The sequence below is a fragment of the Otolemur garnettii genome, unplaced genomic scaffold (genome assembly GCF_000181295.1).
Source record: "Otolemur garnettii isolate 467f Iridium unplaced genomic scaffold, OtoGar3 scaffold00106, whole genome shotgun sequence".
Classification (NCBI taxonomy): domain Eukaryota; kingdom Metazoa; phylum Chordata; class Mammalia; order Primates; family Galagidae; genus Otolemur; species Otolemur garnettii.
This window is the reverse complement of record NW_003852501.1, coordinates 495,073-514,623: the sequence shown is the minus strand read 5'-3', so window position 1 is coordinate 514,623 and position 19,551 is coordinate 495,073. Positions and strand designations below refer to the sequence as shown.

The window sequence follows — 19,551 nt, the reverse complement described above, 5'->3', positions numbered from 1 at the left end:
AATGTCATAGAATTGTTATGCACATGAATTGTCTTCCTAATTTTATAGATTATAGTTTGCATACAGCAGGTGTTCAGTATCTTAGGAACTGATTACAGTATGTACCAATATCAAGTACTTCTTTGGTCTTATAGCTTCTCATTGATCCTTCATTTAAAATTTTTCACAGCTTTACTGAGATATTCACATACCATAGAATTCACCCATCTACAGTGTACATTTCTTTTTTTTTTTTTTTTTGAATTTAATAATAGTTTATTTATCACTCATATTCATAGCTCGGGAACACTGGTCAGTGACAGATGTCTATGTAAATCAGCCCAAAGAAATTCTTTGTATTTCAAAATTACTTGACGCTCTGAAAGACGCCAGCCTTCCTCATCTCCTCAAAATCTTTCATAGAATCATAATTTTTGTAGAAATCTGCATATGCCTTCTTTCTTGGTTCAGCCACAGCAAACTTATAGAAAACTGCAACCCCCAGGGATACAACAAATGCTCCAACAATATGAATCCGCAGGCGCCTGGCCAAGAGGCCATGCATCTGAGGTTTGGCCAAAGCACTGGAAGCCATGGTAGTTACTGTCCTTAATGGGTTGCCAACCTCAACGCGTCCTTCCCTGCTGAGGTACACACAACTGCCTACAGTGTACATTTCAATGGCTTTTAGTATATTCACATTTGTGCAACTATCACCACTATCTACTTTGGAAAGATTTTCATCATGCTGTGCTCATTGGCAGCTCCTGCTCCTTATCATCATCTAACCCCTACCTCCTGTCTATAAGCCTTAGGCAACCATTAATCTACTTTCTGTCTCTGTATTTTTGCCTCTTCTGGACATTTGATACAAATGGACTCATACAATAGGTGGTCATTTGGACTGGCTTCTTTCACTTAACATAATATTTTCAAGGTTCATCCATGTGGTAGATTGTGTCAATAATTTATTCCTTTCTATCGCTGAGTAATACTCTCTCCTATGCAGGGGCCACATTCTCTTGAACCATTCATCAGTTGTTGGACATCTTATTTTCATTTATTTCAATTTTTTATTACTTTTGTCCCAGCTTTGCTAAAGCATAATTGACAAATAAAATTATCCATGCAGTACGGATAGTGTACAGTGGAGATTTGATATATGTACACATTGCAACGTGATTAAAGCTAATTAGCATGTCTCTTACTTCACACACTTATGGGTTTTTTTGTAATGAGAATATTTAAATCTGCTCTCAGCAGCTTTCAAGTATATGATACATTATTATTATTTAGAGTCATCGTGATGAATAATAGATTTTGGGAATTCTCCCATCCAAAGGGAGCTTTGTACCCTTAACCTGCACCTCCCTACACCCCTCTGCTCCTCTCTCTCTGATCATGGCAGCCACATTCTACTCTCTGTTTCTAAGAGTTCAACTTTTTTAGATTCCATATACAAGTGGGGTCATACAGTATTTATCTTTCTGTGTCTGGCTTATTTCAATTAGCATAACGTCCTCCAGGTTCATCCGTGTCATCGCAATGACAGGCTTGCCTTCTTTTTTCAGGCTGAGTAACATTCCATTTTTCTTTCATGCACACATGCACCCCCTCCCCAGTTTTTTATGTGTTAAATCTCTCAATTGACTCATATTGATTACATGTTTTGGCTATTAGTCATAATGCAATGAACGTGTATAGTAGCCCGTATAGCCTATGGCTAGGAAGAGTGAGAGTTATAAGAAATACTTGTATAGCTCAATGATGGAACACCTTGGTGAGAAGGGTATGGAGAGGGATTTGGTTCTAACAAGCACGAGAGAGCTTGCGAGATGAGAGCAGTGGTGAATTGGCAGTCTCTATACCTGTGGTGATGAGAGGCATGAGATCAGCCTTATATTAGGCTGGAGGAGAAGGCAGTCGGGGAGCGTGTGCTTTCTATCACGGACTCACTCACTCTGACTCTGTCTCCTCTCCTGCCTGCAGAACGCCAGCAGGTGTCTCTCTGCTGAAGATTACCAAGCTCTGCTAAAGACTAAGATCTATCTGTTCTAAGAAGACTGCTTTACACTCTCTCTTTCTCTCTTTCTCTCTCTCTCCATCTAAAGTAGATAGCCCTCAAGCACCTAAGAGAAACTGTTCCTGAGCAAGGTAGCTTAGTGGTCCGTGTCCAGAACCTACCTAAGCCTGACCTGAGACCTGGCCAGTCCCAGGCCCTGACAAACGTGGAAGTGTACACATCTCTTCAACATACTGGTCTCGTTTCTTTTGGTTGCATATCCAGAAGTGGATATATGTATAAGTAGTTATATTTTTAACTTTTTGAGGAACAGCCATACAATTTCCCATAATGGCTGTAGTGATTTATATTCCTGCCAACAGTGTGCAAGGGATTCCTTTCCTCCACACTACCACCAGTACCTATTCTCTTTCGTCTTTCTGATAATAACCATTCGAATAGGTATGAGGTGATATTGTGATTTTAATTTACATTTCCCTGATGATTAGTAGTGCTGAGCCTTTTTTTCATATACTTATTGGCCATTTGTATGTTTCCTTTTGAGAAATATCTATTCAGGTCTTTTCTCCATTTTTTAAAAAAATTATTTGAGACCTTTATTCACAGGTGCTTGCAGTTTGTTGATTTTTGGAAAAAATCGAGTTGTAAACTTTTATTACAAATTAAAAACGAAGTTCTTAAAAAAATCTCAACTTGACCAGATATAAAACAATTTAAAAACCTTTAAAGGTGTATTGAGGAAAAACACACTTTTTAAAAAAACACGTTTGTTATTATCAAAACGGACTTCTTTAGGTAAAAATAATAAAAACCCCATGCTGTGTAGATGATGCAGATAGTTCTAGTTATCTGGTGGACGGGCAAAAAGCCAGCACTTAAGGTCTTCAGCTCCAATCTTTTGTTCATTTCTTATTGCTGGAATTTCATATTCGTTTCTTCTTGCTGGATGATGTAGAGACGGTAAGCCAAGCCGGCATGTACTCAGCCCCGCCCTGCTCAGCCCACGGAGCAGACAAATTCTCAGTTGGTGGATCGGCTGTTTTTGTCTCTTTGCCATCTCGTGGTTTAGGGTTTTCTGGGCGTCTGCGTCGGTAATTGAAGTTGCGAAGGTACCGACCTTGAGGCGGCTGCTGACCTTGGGTCTCATCTTCTGGATTCTCTTTATCCTCTTCCTTGCTGTCCTATCTGGGCTGTCTTTGGCGATCACTGTCTATAACCCCATACATATTCCGTCTTGCTGGTCTACCCTGTGCTCCTGCACCCTGGTTGTCAGCACCTCTATCACTTCTCCCTGCACAGGAGGCTTGGAACACTGTGGTCGGCGCCCACAGGGTCTCCGCATGGAGTAAGGTGGGAACCTTCGCATGCGGCAGGGCCGGCGTTGTTGGGCCTGGCCTTCAGGAGCGCTCTCCCATCCCTCGTTCTTTTCCCGCTCTCACTATTCTGGTAATTCTGCTGGGAATTGCGTGGAGGCCCCTGCGACGTGGACAGCACCTATCAGGGTTGCGGTCTGCTGCGTATTTACCGCCTGGAAGTGGAATCCCACCGGGGCCTGTGACATCTGCTGCCTCCGCACCCCTTACTCCTTCAACAACATCCAACTCCACGGTCTCTCCATCTACACTGCGAAGGTTCTTCCTGGGGTTATTCTTCTTTATGGCAGTCCGGTGTACAAATGCATCTTCCTTGGTGTCGTTCCTGTTGATGAAACCAGATCCCTTTCTTACATTGAGCCATTTTACTGTTCTCAAAACCTTAGTTGTGATGACCTTCTTGTCCCCGCCGGCCGCCGGGGCCACCGCTCCCTGCGCGGTGGCCCGTAGTGCCCGGCTGGGTGTCTGCAGCGCTGAGTGCTGGGCGGCGGGCGGCTGCTGGGTCTCGGCCTCGCAGCTCCGGGTTGTGGTGACGGTGACGGTGACGGTGACTGGGGCCTCCTGCCGCAGCTGCGGCTCCTCCCGATGTGTGATGCCGGTGGCAGTGGGGCTGCTCAGGGCTCTCTGGGGTCCGATCTCCCTCCCGTTACCCACTGAACTCTCTTTTCTCCATTTTTAAATTGGGCTATTTGTTTTCTTACTAGTGAGTCATTTGAGTTCCTCATGTATTTTGAATATTAACCCCTGATCAGACGTATGATTTGCTAGTGTTCTCTCCCATTCTGTAGGTTGTCTCTTTCCTCTGTGGAATGGGATTGTTCCTTTTTCTGCGCAGAAGCTTTTTAGTTTGATGCAATCCCATTTGTCTGTCTTTTTTTCTTTTCTTGCCTGTGCTTTTGGGGTCTAATCCAAGACATCATTGTCCAGCCCAAAGCCTGGAGTTTTTCTACTATATACTCTTCTAGTCGTGTTACTTTCACGTCTTAAACGTAAGTCTATTTAATCCATTTTGAGTTTATTTTTGTAGATGGTGTGAGGAAAGGGTAAAATCTCATTCCTCCGTATGTGCATAGCCGGTTTTGCCCACACCGTTTATTGAGGAGAAAGTCCTTTTGCTCCAGTGTGTGTTTTTTGATTCCTTTGTCAGAGATCAATTGGCCATCAGTGCAAGGATGTATTCTTGGGTTTTTTGTTCTGTTCCATTGCTTTATATGCTTTTGGGCCAGTTTCCTGGTTACTATGGCTTAGTAGGATACTTTGAAATCAAGTACTGTGATGCCTCCAGCATTTTTTTTTTCCCCTGAAGATTGCTTTGGCTTTTCAGGATCTTTTGTGGTTCCGCACAAATTTTAGAATTGCTTTTTCCACTTTTGTGAAAAATACCCTTACAGGGATTGCATTGAATCTGTATGTAGATCACTCTTGATGGTATGAAAAATTTAAAAATACTAATTTTTCTAACCCGTGAACACATGATATCTTTCCATTTATTTATATCTTCTTTGATTTTTTTCACCAACATTTTATGATTTTCCATATACACATCTTTTACCTTCTTGGTTAAATTATTCCAAAGGCTTTTTCCTTTGGAAAAAGTTCTTTTTTGGATAGTTTGTTGTTAGAGTATCAAAACGCTATTGATTTTTGTATATTGAATATATAAAAATGAATTAGGGAATTAATTTAGTGAATTAATTTATTAGTTCTAAAAGTTTTCTGGTGGTGTCTTTAGGGTTTCTATATATAAGATCATATTATCTGCAAGCGGACAATTTCATTTCTTCCTTTCTAATTTGGAAGGCTTATATTTCCTTTTCTTGCTTATTTCTGTGGCTAGGACATTCAGTACTATGTTGAACAGAAGTGGCAAAATTAGGCATCTTTGTTTTATTACCTAAGTTGGTAGACATCTGATCTGCTTTCACTTTTTGACTATAACCACATAAGCAATACTGTTAAGAAATACCCATTTATAGGCTTTTGTGTAGATATACATTTTTATTTCTCTTGGGCACATACCTAGGAGTAGAATTTCTGGCTCATGTGACAATTCTGTGTTTAACTTTTTGAGGCAATGCCAGCCTGTTCTGTAAGTGACTGCACCATTTTATAATCTTACCAGTGGTGTGTGAGAGTTTGCATTTCTCCACATGCTTACCAGCACTTGTTATTATCCACCTTTTAAATTAGAGCCATCTGAGTGAGTATAAAATGGCATCTCTTTATGATTTGAGTTGCATTTATTTGATGGCCAGTGGTATCCATTGACGTCCACTGCACAATTCTGGGTGGTAATCGAGCCCTATGTTTATATATCTCACCTCATCATTCTCCTCTTCCCTTCTTTCTGCGCCATGGGAGATTCTCTTGGGTATATCACCTGTGCTCATGTCCTTGCCTCAGGTTCTGCTTTTGAGAGGTCCTAAACTGAGGAATCCTTGGCTGCTTCTCATCCTGCCCCTGATAACCAGTGCTCTTTTTCTGTCTTCTGAACTGCCTTCACAGAATCCTATGAAAACGAATTTCTGTCTTTCTGAAGTTTTTCTGTTTCAGTGACTCTTTTTTATGTTGTATCTAATTTCATTTAAACTTCGTTAGATGGTTGTATAGCTAACCCGATAGAACTATCTCAGTTAAAGAATTAAATTGCTACTAATAGTTTCATTTTTATATCTTCTGGGAACACTTACTCCTTTCTTTCCTTTCCTTTCCTGTCTTCCTTTTCTTTTTTTTTTTTTTTGAGACAGACTCTTACTATGTCACCTGGGTAGAGTGCTGTGGCGTGATAGCTCACAGCAACCTCAAACTCTTGGGCTCAAGTGATCCTTATGCCTCAGCCTCCCAAGTAGCTGGGACTACAGGTGCTTGTCACAATGCCTGGCTACTTTTTTGATTTTTAGTATAGATAGTCTCACTCTTGCTCAGGATGGTCTCAAACTCCTGAGCTCAAGCTCTCCTCTAGTCTCAGCCCCCCAGAGCACTAGGATTGCAGGCGCAAGTCGCTTCACCCAGCCTGACATTTAAGTTTTAAAGAGCAGTGTTGGTGACCTTCTTTTAAGTAAGAATTCCTGAGAGTAGATGGAGGTAGCTATTTTGGTGAGAGCAAGTTCTCCCTTGTTCTTCCCACGTCACACCCTGAAGCTGGCTGTCTTCTCTCATGGATGAGGGGAGATTGTGTTGAAAATTTCTCCCACTAGAATTTTATTATAGCTCTGCTGAAGAGAAGTGGTTAAATTATAAATGTTATATATTAAGTAAAGGGGAAAGATTTATGCTATCTGAAGAGAAACTAGAGTATAATGTTATGTAATAAGTATAGACTTAAACTACGAGTTCAAAATGAGTTAAGTTGGGTTGGAAGAAATATAAATGTGAGAATATTTTGGTGGCCAGAAGAGAAAAGATACCATTGCCAGTTTACAGCAAGAGACTTTAATGGCTACAATAAAGAAAAGAAGAGTCTAGTTACATGTATAAGAACCATTAAGGGATAAAATGCCCAGACAAAGCAGGCACTTGGCACACATCCTTGGGGAGGGGAAAACTGCAATAAAGGTTTGTTGCATGAATGAATGCATGAATAAATAATTTCTTCTCTCACAGTAGAAAGAAACTGTATGTATCATGTTTATCACAGTCCATGTAACACATGGACATAGTTTAAAAATATGTCCACAAATTCTGTGATATTCTTTGCTTCAAGAGTTGAAGCCTAACTCCTCTCCCACTGGGTGTGAACTGAATTAACTAATTTGCTTTTAAGAAATAGATTGATGTGGAAGTGATGGTGAACAACTTTGGAGAACAGGTCATACAAAGGCACTGTGGCTCCTACATTGGCCACTCTCTCAAACTACTAACTTTGGGGGAAGCCAGCTTCCATGTTGTTTACGGAGAGGCTCACACCGTGTGGAACTGAAGTCTCCAGCCAGCAATGACAGGAGTCAACTAGGAAGTGGATCCAAGTTAGGCTTTCAGATTACCACAGGCTGCCCTTCCTCCTTCTCCCCTCAGGAGCAGATAGACTGGGACCTCATGATAGGCCTCAAAGCAGAAGAACCTAATACACTACTTGAGGATTCCTCATTCTCAGAAACTGTGTGAGATAATAAACATTTGTTGTTTTCAATAGTTAAGCAGATAAGTTTTAGCCTAATTTGTACAAGCAATGGATAAATAATATGCATGGGGACCTCACTAAATGGTAGCGATGATGATGGTGGTGGCGATGACGCAAAAGGAGGGAAGCGGTGGCATTAACCCCCAGGTCTATTTAGGAAGGGAAAGAAAACTTTTTTATAAACTCTTTTTGTGTTTTTTCTTTTGTCTGAACTGACATGAACGCAGTGGCGCTGCTTCAGGACAGAGGCTCTTGCTGGTGAGGGAGCAACTTTACTTGTTTATGACGGTGCTGGCTTCTCTCCTGGCGTCGTGACCTTGACTGCTTTATGAGAGAAAACACACAAGTGGTATTTCACTTCATGCAGAGCTCTGCCTGGAGATCAACAGACATGAATTTTCACTTTCTTTGTGGGAATACAGGCCAATGAGCCAAGAGTTGGTGTTACCGAAATTCCCTAGCTAGGACAAAGTTCAAGTACAAACAAGTAGGTACTTGTTTATGCACAGATGACCATGGTGACTTCTTCCATCTTCATGCTTTGAAATAGAGAAGAGAGTACTTGTTTTTGGGTTCTGCCAGTCACTAACCTTGGATAGACTAGCTGTGGAGGATTGTGTAAAGGTCATGATAACAATAGTAATAGCCACTGTGTCTAAGCCCGACACTTCACACAAACACATATTTCATTGGTTGTGCTCATCACAGCCCTGATCACTGAGAAGAAGGTTGCATTTCAGAGATGTTAACTCACTCACAGGAACGAGCAGTGGTGAGCTGCGCTTGCAGCCTGGTTCTGATGGTCTCTAAAGAATGAATTCTCTCTACTGTCCCCCTTCCTTACCACCCAGCTCTCATCTGCTTTCAGAAAGCAAATGCTTTTCTCTAATTTATGTTTGAACTTGATGGACATAAATACAAAAGTTTGATTTTCTTTAATACCTTGTTCTGTTACGCTTTGTTTAATCAGTTTTATTTGTGAAAGACACTTTGGGCATCACCATGGCCGTCTGGTCCCTCCCCACTACTCAGTGAATGCAGTCTGTGGTCAGCAGCTTCTAGAATGGCTCTCGTTGGAGACACTCTGGCAAGGAATAACCTCTGGCCAATTGCAGGGAGAAACTGAGGCCATGGGTCTGGATCTCATAAAAAACTGAACCCTCCTGGCAACCATGGGAGTGAGTTTGGAAATGGTTCCTTCCCACTGGAGCCTCAAGGTGAACATGGCTTCAGCTGACATTTGAAATAGAGGACCTGGCTAACCTGGGCACAGATTCTTGACCCACAGACACTGTGGGAGTAAATGTGTTTTGTTTTAGCCACTATAATTGCTAAGCAGCCATAGTTAGCTAATGCACTGATGCAGTTTAAAATTTCAGTCCAACATCCAAGTTACCATTGATTTCCTGTCCTCCTCCCTTCCTTTTTCTGGTTGTCCTCCTCAGGGGACTTGCCGGACCTCCTCTTTCGTATCATCCTCTACCTCTGCAAATTTGGGTTCCTCTCTCCTGGTGGGTTGGGGCTTGGAGGGGACATGGACATGGGAAGATACAGTGTTTCTTCCTTGATCAACACCTTCACCATCTCTCTGCTGTTACTGCTTCTCTGGCTTTGACAAATGTCTGATGGACACGTGTTTCTCTTTTGGAGCACATGTGGGTGGGTCCTATGAAGGATCCTTTGGAGCTGCCCCATAGTTTTCTGATCTTTTCTGATGCTGCCCCTTCACAGTTTTCACCTAGATAGTCTATCTTGCAGGTTCTGAGAGTCAGGATGTCCCCATCGGGATGGGGGTGGGGGTCTTGCTTGGGTACCTACAAGGCAGTTGAAATCTACCTACTTTCCTTTGTGTCAATTTACCACTATGCCTTTGCCACAAACTCTCTCTCAGTCATGCTGTTCTTCCTAATTAAGATTGCCAGACTTAGCGAATAAAATGCAGGACATTCCATTACATTTGTACTTGATCTTAGTGAAAGGTCCAAGAAGTGATTGACATGCAGTTAAATTTGAATTTCAGATGAACAATGAATGTCTTTTTAGTCTGAGTCAGTTCCATACATCTTCTATTTTTTGTGGCAACCCTACCCTCACACTCTGGTGTTTTCTCATATAGACACACAGAAGGGAAGTCATCAAGACCACTGCCCAGTGGCAGAATAAAATGGTAGCATGCCTTCTAGAGGGCAAGGAGAATGAACTTGGTCAGCAAATTGCTTCACATGAGATCGGAGGGAGGGAAAACTCATTATGATTACTGCATTCCTATTGATTTGTCCTTCCAGTTGTTTCTTTGATTCTCAAGTTTGCATTTATAGTCTAAAGGAGAGAGGGGTGGCGAATTTTGGTGGCACTTCTTTGGGTGTTCCATGGCCACAGTTGTGTGTTATGGGATGTTTTCTTGGTCTTAGCTTGGGGAGATAGGCTCCAAATCTGGGGAAATCGGAAAAGTTCCCTTGCACGTCTCATTCATGCTATGGCACAGCTGCATCCAGGCAATCCCAGGCTTTCTCTTCGAAACTTGTGATTGAACTTGCCTTTCTTTTTCTAAGTCATCGCTTGAATTTTAACAGCATGTGAGTTTGGAATTTGTCAGAGTTTCCACATGGCGAAAATGAATAAAGTTACCTTGTTTAACTTCCTTCTCTTTTCTTTGTTTAAATATTTTTAAACATTTTCCTTGTTGCCTGTTTGAGAAGTTGAATCTTTATTCAGACATCTGTGCTTGAGTTGGTGAAACGTTGTTAAGCTCTGATGTACCTGAAATTCTCTAATGTGTGGTCCCACATCTCTTCCTAAATTCTCTGGATTTATTGCTGAAGCTGAGCCCTGTCCACATCCTCCAAATGGGACCCAGGCATTCATTTCCTGGGCTGGTGACAGCTCACAGCTTACTCACCTCCAGGGAATTGCATCACCCACACTGTGCCACACCCCAGGTATCTTACACTCGACTCCTGATCACCAGGGCAAGCTGAGGGCAGGTGGTATAAAGGCCTGGCCACTTTGGACATATCTGAGACAATTTCATCTTCACTTCAGTGTTGCTTCTGAGGATTTGTCTGTGTCCATTGTTTCAGCTGTATCGCTTAAATCTTGCACCATTTTTTTTGTTGTTAGAAAAAAATCCCTCAAAACTAGCCTTGAAAACACAATGGGATGAAATTCCTAATGTTTCTATTTCAAATGTTTTTTCCCTAGAATTATTTCTCAAAGCGAGCTTGAAAACACAGCATGCATTACAACATACTTAAATTCCACATTTTTTGTGTTAAAAATAGTGTTTTCTGCCAAATTTTTAAGCAAAAGTTGTTTGAAACTTCATTTCATTTTTATCCCAGCAGGCATGCTGCACTTTTCTGTTAAGAATTTCTTTTATTAGCTTCAGAAACATGATTTTATCACAATAGGTTTCAATCCCCTGGTTTTCAGTAGAATTTGAGTTTATTTTGATGGAATCGTTTTTACCAGCTGGGTTTGAGGGAACAGTCTGGTCTCAATGCAACAGAAAACCGTTGAAGAATATGTTGATGACTATCACATTTCCAAGGTGGTCAGTGATTTCTTAATAGGATTGAGAGATTGCGTTTCTTCCCAATGCATGGTTTTGATGATGATTTACAAATCAATTATATTTATGAATAAATTCACCTCAGCATATATTTGTGTGTATTGATGTCTAACATTATCTGTGACCTTAGACCTGTCAACAAGCTTGCCTGTCCTTTGGTGAAATATTTACAATCCAGCTGTCTTGTTCCCAGTCTTGCCTATCTCCCCCATCCTTAAAAACATCCTGTGCTCTGCACAGATGATCTGGGGATGTGTCATCCTCTGATTCAACTTCTTCACTGTTTTTACATCATCAAGAAAGCAGGTTTCATGCTATGCTTTGCAGGGCATTGGGGAGTCTCAGAGGCAGCTGCTGGGGAATTGGGCAGCATGTAGGGTCTGAGTCAGAGGGGGGCCCAGGGCACCCAATTTCCACAGTAGCCACACAGTTTTGATGGTTTCTGCTATATCTAGTTGCAGAGTTTATAGTACATTTTCTTTTATAAAAAGGATTTCAGGGATTAAAATAAATTCTCTTTCTGTGATATGAGTTGTAAATCTCCTTTTCTAGTTTGAATTGCTGTATATATAGTACCGCAGGGTAATTATAGCCATAACCTGTTTACTTTTTATATTATTTTGTTATTTTTAAAATTTCAGATTAATATGAGGGTAAAAATAATTAGGTTACAATGTTTACATTTGTTAGGTAACAAATGTAGTAGTGGTAGTTGTGTCCTGCACCCCAGAGAAGTGCCATATACCCTTATGTTGTACCCATTAGGGGGGAGCACAGCAATCCCCTTCCCTCCTCTCCTCTTTATTTTTTATTTTAATGACAACAGTAATGAATAGGGTGGAACTCTCACATGGCATATTGGGAAGAAGTTCAGGATATTCCCTGTAGGGAGATGTTTTATGAACCCAAGGAACCTTATTAGTATATATGTAAGAATTGAGATTAGTCCTGGGAACGTGGGATGAGTCAGATAGTGTCATTACTACTTCCAGCCACATGGTGTCACTGTGGACAATTGGTCATTTTGACAGACGCTGCTGGTCCCTGCCCGTTCAGGTTTGTGCAAGCCCTTGAGAATCTTTGGAGGACAGTCTGCAGGGGAGGATAATCCATTATCTTTATATCCTGCTTAGTTAAGGATAGCATATACCTGAGTTCTTAGGAACACAGCTCTTGACACTCAGTTCTTACTGGCCCATTTAAAGTCATCTTCCAAGGCACCAGAAACTCCACAGACACTGTTAATAAACTGACTCTGGGGTCTGCTCCTTAGAAAATGATCTCTTATCTCTCTCTGCTGACTTACATTATTAGGGATTAGGCAGCTTTCGTCCTTCCAATTCTTGACCTATAAAGAGTCTCATTACATTAATTTTCTTGGAGGTTCAGACTGTCTACACCTCCCACCTTAATGAGTTCTGATGCCCGTAGTGTCTTTGACACCTTCCCTAAAATCACTCCTGTACATAGTGATTTTCTCCTTAGGGGTAATCAAGAGGAGATCTGGGCAGCCCTCTCTATAGAAGAGAATGGATTTTCATCTTCCTCCACCCCTTCAAGTCTTAATCTTTAGCAGAACATTCTCCAAGTGATCATAATCACTTATTTTGAGAAGTTAATATCTAGCAAAAGAGGAAATGATATAACCCTATTAGTATCTTACATTGTGCTAAGTCCAACCAGAGAGGGAAGGAATATGGAAGAACAGATGTTAGTGAAGCTGTTAGGCCTGATTGTGAAGAATCTTTTATGTCATGGTACAAATTTGGATTTTATTCTGTAAGCAATGGAAAGACTTTTAAGCATCAGAGAGATAAGACTGGATTTGTTTTTAGAAAATTAATTCCAGAAACTGAGTGGAGGAGGAATTGAGATAGGGACAGAACAGTGAGTGGTAGGGAGGCTATACTGGCAAATGGGCTATTGTCATAGTTCAGGAAAGAAATGTTGAGGGCTTCAACCAGTGCAGTAGCGGTGAGGCTGAAGAGAAGTGATGGAGTCCAAAGATTTCCTCATATGGAATTCATAGAAATTGATGAGGTTGTGACAGAAAAAAAAAAAAAAAGGAACTGAGAGCCTGGATGTTGATACCATAATGAACATAGTGTTTCAGGTGAAGAAAATATTTCTAAGTAAAGAAAAAAGAAGGTATGGCTCAGCGCCTGTAGCTCAGCAGCTAGGTTGCCAGCCACATACACCAGAGCTGGCAGGTTTGAACCCAGCCCAGGCCTGCCAAACAACAATGACAATTACAACAACAAAATGGCCGGGTGTCCTGTGGGTGCCTGTAGTCCCAGCTACTTGGGAAGTTGAGGCAAGAGAATTCCTTAAGCCCAAGAGTTTGAGGTTGCTGTAAACTGTGACGCCACTACTCAGGGTGACATAGACTCTGTCTCAAAAAAAAAAAAAAAGAAGGAAGAAGATAAATTCTGTTTGGGAAAATTGGATTGGAAAAATATTTTTCACTGGGTAACTGGTATAAAAATCTAAGGTTGGCAGTTTTTCTTCCAGCACATTGTGTATGTCATTTCATTGTCCTCTAGCTTTCACAGTAACTAGTGAGAAGTCAGCCGTAATTCTTACTGCTGCTCATCTGAATGTGATGGCTGTGTTATTTTTTGAGTGATTTTAAGATTTTTATTTTCATCTTTTTCTTAATAGCTTAACTGATGTACTTACATGTGGTTTTCTTTGTATTTATCCTGCTTAGATTTTGCTGAACTTCTTGAACCTATGGTTTTATATTTTTATCAATTTTGGAAAATTATTGGCCATTATGTCTACAAATATTTATTCTGTTCCATTTCTGTCTCACATCTCTGTATGCTACTCCAGTTATACGTGTGTTGAAAGCTTGTTATTGTCATTGTGTTCTTTTGTTCTCCACCCTTTTCTCTCTAATCCCCAGTTTAGATAATTTAGTCAATCAGTCTTCAGGTTGATGGATCCTTTCTTCTGATGTTTGATCTGATGTCAAGCCTTTGCAATTTATTTATTTATTTATTTATTTATTTTTTGAGATAGAGTCTCACTATGTTGCCCTGGGTAGAGTGCTGTGGCATCACAGCTCCCAGCAACCTCAAACTCTTGGGCTTAAGCAATTCTTTTGCCTCAACCTCCCAAGTAGCTGGGACTACAGGTGCCTGCCACAATGCCTGACTAATTTTTTTTTTTTGGTTGTAGTTGTCATTGTTATTTGGCAGGCCCAATCTGGATTCTAACCTGCCAGCTCCAGTGTATGTGGCTGGCACCCTAGCTACTGAGCTGCAGGCACAGAACCTATAATTTATTCATAATTTTAAATACTATATTTTTTAATCTTAAGATATATGTTGATTAGTTTTAGTGATTTCATTTCTCTGTCAAAGTTTTCCATCTTTTCATTCACTTTCTTGATCTTTTTCTTTCATTTATTTAACCCGCTTATATGTCAATTTCGTATATAATAGTTAATTTAAAGCCAGTGTCTTTTAATTCCAATAACTTCTTTATCTGTGGATCACCTTCTACTGATGGCTTTTTTAACTTCCTCATTGTCAGTCTTAAGTTATTTTCCTTGACATCTCATACTTTTTAATGGTTTGCTGAACTCTGTATTTAATAAAACTTTTAATTTTAAAATAGTTGCAGATTTGCAAAAAAATTGTGAAATTGTAGAATTCCCATATACCCCACTTCCAGCTTCACCTCTTATAAATGCCCTATGTTAGTATGGTACACTTGTCATAATTGATGAGCCAACATAGATATTAATAATTATAGTCATACCTCAGAGGTATTGCAGGCTTGTTTCCAGAAAATGGCAATAAAGTGAATATTGCAATAAAGTGAGTCACACTTTTTTTTTTTTTTGTAGAGACAGTCTCACTTTATCACCCTTGGTGGAGTGCTGTGGCATCACACAGCCCACAGCAACCTCCAACTCCTGGGCTTAAGTGATTCTTTTGCCTCAGCCTCCCCAGTAGCTGGGACTACAGGCGCCCGCCACAATGCCTGGCTATTTTTTGGTTGCAGTTCAGCTGGGGCCAGGTTTGAACTCACCACCCTTGGTATATGGGGCTGGCGCCCTACTCACTGAGCCACAGGCGCTGCCCAAGTCACACATTTTTCTTTTGATTGCCCAGTGCAAATAAAAGTTACTTTTACACTATGCTGTAGTCTCTTAAGTATGTGATAGAATTATGTCTTAAAATATGCATACCTCAGTTAAAAATATTACCCCAAAATGTTGACACACATGAAATGAGCACACGTTATGGGAAAATTGGCAGCAATAGACTTACTGCAATATGCAATAAAGCAAAGTACAATAAAAAGAGATATGCTTGTATTATTAACTAAAATGCATACTTTATCCTGATATCCTTAATTTTTTACCTAATTCTTTTTCTGTCCCAGGACTCCACCCCAGAGATCATGTTACATTTAGATGTCGTGTCTCCTTAGGATCCTCTTCCCTGGCAGTTTCTCAGACTTCTCTTGTTTTTAAAGACCTTGCAAATTTTGAGCATCGATTAGATGTTTTGTTTAATATTCCTCAGTTGGAAACTGTCTGCTGTTTTCCTCACCATTAGGCCAGGCTATGGATTTTTAGGAGGAAGACCACAAAGAGAAAGTGGTCTTATTTCTTCACATATATTGAGTGCACACACTGTCAACATAACTTACCACTGTTGATATAAATTTTGATAAGTTTACTTACTGCAAAGTTACTCTTTATTTCCCCTTTCCATGCTATACTCTTCTTAAGGAAGTCTTAAGTACAGCCCACACTGAAGGAGTGGGGAGTTAAATTCAATACTCCTCTTTGGAGAGAGTCTATGCCTTACAACTCTTTTAGCCACCATCCACTGTTATTACACGGGAGCCCTGTGGGTATGATTGTAAGGTAGGAGGGAAGAATGTTCTTTAATCTTAAGATTGAACCCAGTCCCAGTGGTGCTGTGTCTCTTGTGTGTGATCTTTACAGGCTCTTTTCCAGTGCTATGGCTTTTCATTTCCCTCCTTGTCTCTACTCCTCTCCCTGGTGGCAATATTTCCAGTACATTTCCTGAGCCTCTTATCCCTGGTAAGCATTTTCCCTCTATCCTCTTTAGTGACGTGAAGGCTACAGAGGTGTAGAGGGAAGGGACTCCCTTCTTCAGCTAAGAGAACTTCACAGAGTCTTTTCTCCTGGAGAGCAAATCTTTGTTATGAAGAAGGATCTACATGAATTTTACAATTAATACTCTTCCCTTTCCCCTGACAGAATAATGAGGGGATCTTCTAGAAGTTCTATCTTGAAAACCAATGGGATTTATGGTGGTAAAGCACACAGAGATGTGAGTCCCCCCAGGAGATTTTTCACTTTTTGCTAGTCCAAACCCAGTCTCCAGAGATTTATCAAAATTACCATTCAAGCATCTACGATTTTATTACTCCAGTGACTTCTCCACATGGGATTTTCTGCACGTATCAGTTTCTCTTGAATTTGGGTTGGTAGGTTTCCCTACAATGTCAGTTCCTTGATGGATCCTAGAAAAGTCATTGATTTTTAGTTCATTCAGATTTTTCTTTTCTTTTCTTTCTTTGTTGTGTTCTTTTGGGACAGAGTCTCACTATGTCGCCCTTGGTAGAGCACTGTGGCATCATAGCTCACAGCAACCTCAAATTCTTGAGCTTAGCTGATTCTCTCCTCAGATTCCTGAGTAGCTGGGACTACAGGTGCCTGCCACAATGCCCAGCTATTTTTTGGTTGCAGTTTGGCCGGGCCTGGGTTCAAACCCATCACCCTCAGTATATGGGGCTGGTGCCCTACTCACTGAGGCACAGGTGCCTGGCTATTTTCTTTTTTGTTATAGTTGTCATTGTGGTTTAGCTGGCCCAGGAGGGGTTCAAACCCACCACCCTTGGTGTATGTGGCTGGCGTGGTAACTGCTGTGCTATGGGTGCCAAGCCAGATTTTTCTTATTGTAGAGATAAGAGTGACAGCATTTAGGCTCTTTACATGTTGAAGCTGAGACAGAAAGTTTGAACATTGTGTTTCCAAGAACTACAGAGGCTGGAATAAATAACATTTCCCTCCACTCTTCCTTTCAAGTATTTATAAAGCATTAAACTGCCTATATGGAATGAGGTTTGAAATTTTGTTGTCCTCCCTTAAAAAAATCCAACCAAACCAAATCTGCCTTGTTCACTAATGCTTTAATTTTCACTATAAAGATATCATTGATAAAACTTATATGTTTGTTGGCGATGTTAATAATTTGCTTGGTTATGTCAGCAAGATGGTACAATAGGTGGCTCCAAGCTTCACTACCCCCCATAAAAAGTTAATCTAGCAATTATCCACAGATAAGGACCCCTTAATGAAAACCTCTAAATTGGAAATAAGTTCAAGTCAACTGTAAGGTTCAGAGAATCGAATACAAACGGCATGGAAAGGGTAAGAGAAATACTCTCAGAATGAAATAAAAACTGTATAAAAGGGAACAAGAAATAGTTCACTCTGACTGCATCGTACCTTCCCCTTCCTCAGGTTGGCACAGTGCCATACAAAGAGGACGTTCCAGGGACTACAGTTTCTACAGGAGGGAAAGGGCACTGGAGGAAGACATCCTGCTTCTCTAGCATTCTGAGATGCTTCCCGGGAAGCCCACTCCTGCTTCACCTCAGAGAGAATGCAGGAGGAAATAGTATGGCACAGCTAGACCACCTGGATTAGTTAAATGCCAAGCAAGGTGGGAGAGCCCATAGCAGTGAAAACACAGAGAGCTCAGTGGTAGCTCTGGGCACCTGCCAGTGGTGGTGTCCAATTAGAGGTAGCAGCGAACAACGTGGCTCACCTGCAAAGCTGCGCTGGTCACTACCACTACACCACGGAATATTGTAAGCGTTAAAAAAGAAGGAAATTTTGTCATTCGTGACAACATGGATGAAATTGGAGGACATTATACTAAGTGAAATAAACAAGACACAGAAAGGAAAATACTACACTTTTTCGCTTACATGTAGAACAATTGAACTCAAAGAAGCAGCACACATAATGGTGTGTTAGGCCACCTTCCATTGCTTACAACAATACCTAACACTGAGAAATGTATTAATATAATAAAATTTATTTCTTCTAGTTCTGGAAGCTAGAAAGTCTAAGGTTGAAGGACACATCTGAAGAGAGCTTCCTTGCTGGCAGGAACTCTTTGAAGAGGCCCAGAATAGCACAGGCATCAGGTGGTGCCAGTGTGCTATCTCAGGCCTCTCTTCTTTTAAAGCCTCCAGCTCCTCTGCAGTGCTAATTCGTTAATTCATGAATAAATGAACATATTCATCAGGGTGGAACCCTCCTGATCCATTCATCTCCTAAGGACTCCATCTCTCAATACTTGCTGCATTGAGGATCAAGTTTCAACAGGAGTTTTGGAGGGGGCTTCAAACCAAGGCATGTGGTTATCAAAGGCTTCCAGGTAGGGAAAATGAGGTGATGGTCAAAGGGTACAAATCCTCAATTATACAGGAGGAATAATTTTTTCCATTGAGATATATTGCACAGCATGGTAAATAATAATGTATGTACATTTCTAAATTTCCAAGAGTTTCAAATGTTCTCACTACAAAATATAAGCATTTGAGGTGATGTAAGAAATAATTTAACTTGTTTTCCAAGGTCATATAAATGACTTTCTGATCTTTCCCTGAGAACTTGTTTTGATAGAAGAGAACTCAAGAATGTAATATGTGAAATTCAAGAAGAACGATGACATGGACATACAGGAAGGGGTAGAGGTGGGGAAAGATCATAGCTATGACTGACTTGGGAGCTTGGGATAGCATAGACACATTTCCTCTACTCAGATGTTTTACTTGAATCAGTCACTATGGAACGCCAGCTGAACATGCACGGAAAGCGGAACACTGCACCTTTTTGCCTCAACACTCGAATGAGACTACATCTCTTGGTTTCTTTATCTTACTCCCTTTCTCTGCATTGCCCACATGATGACTGAACGACATGTATTGCTTTTGACTCCCTACGCGCCATACTGATGTGTCTCCTTTTTCTCAGTCTTTGAGGATCTTAGAAGTCAAGGTCATGTTGCAAGGGTGAACTATAAATGGCATGACTTGGAACCTTTGGGTGAAGAGGAAGTGAGGAATACTTGTTAAAGCATACTTTTAAAAAAAGTTCACAAGTCATCCTATACCGAGAGGAGGATGGTGTGCTTTATAAGCTGCTCAGGAGGGGGGCAAAGCTAGGCAGTGAGAAAGCTAAGATCCCTCTGGTGCAAAATGTGGTGGGGCTGTGATAATGCCTGCAGGCGTCCTCAAACTGCAGCCCGCCCAGGACATTTATCTGGCCCGCAGCCTCCGCTGCTTGTCCTGCTTAGCCACCTTGCACCTTTTGCCATGGCTTAAGTTAGATTCTATGGAGAAAATAGGGAGTCACATCCTTGGGTACACCACTGCCTTCTCACCCTATTCTAACCAAAGAGTGTCCAAGTGATAGAAG

General features: G+C 41.0%; 1 protein-coding gene and 1 pseudogene across 1 annotated transcript; both read right to left on the bottom strand.

The window, feature by feature from the left end:
* Nucleotides 1-235: 235 nt before the first annotated feature.
* Nucleotides 236-574, bottom strand: LOC111727441 (cytochrome c oxidase subunit 6C-like). Its single transcript, XM_023517248.1, has one exon. It carries the CDS (start codon nt 572-574, stop codon nt 347-349), a length of 228 nt encoding a protein of 75 aa, XP_023373016.1. The 3' UTR covers nt 236-346.
* Nucleotides 575-2,925: 2,351 nt separating this feature from the next.
* LOC100940641 lies at nt 2,926-5,701 on the bottom strand (annotated as a pseudogene).
* Nucleotides 5,702-19,551: the final 13,850 nt, after the last annotated feature.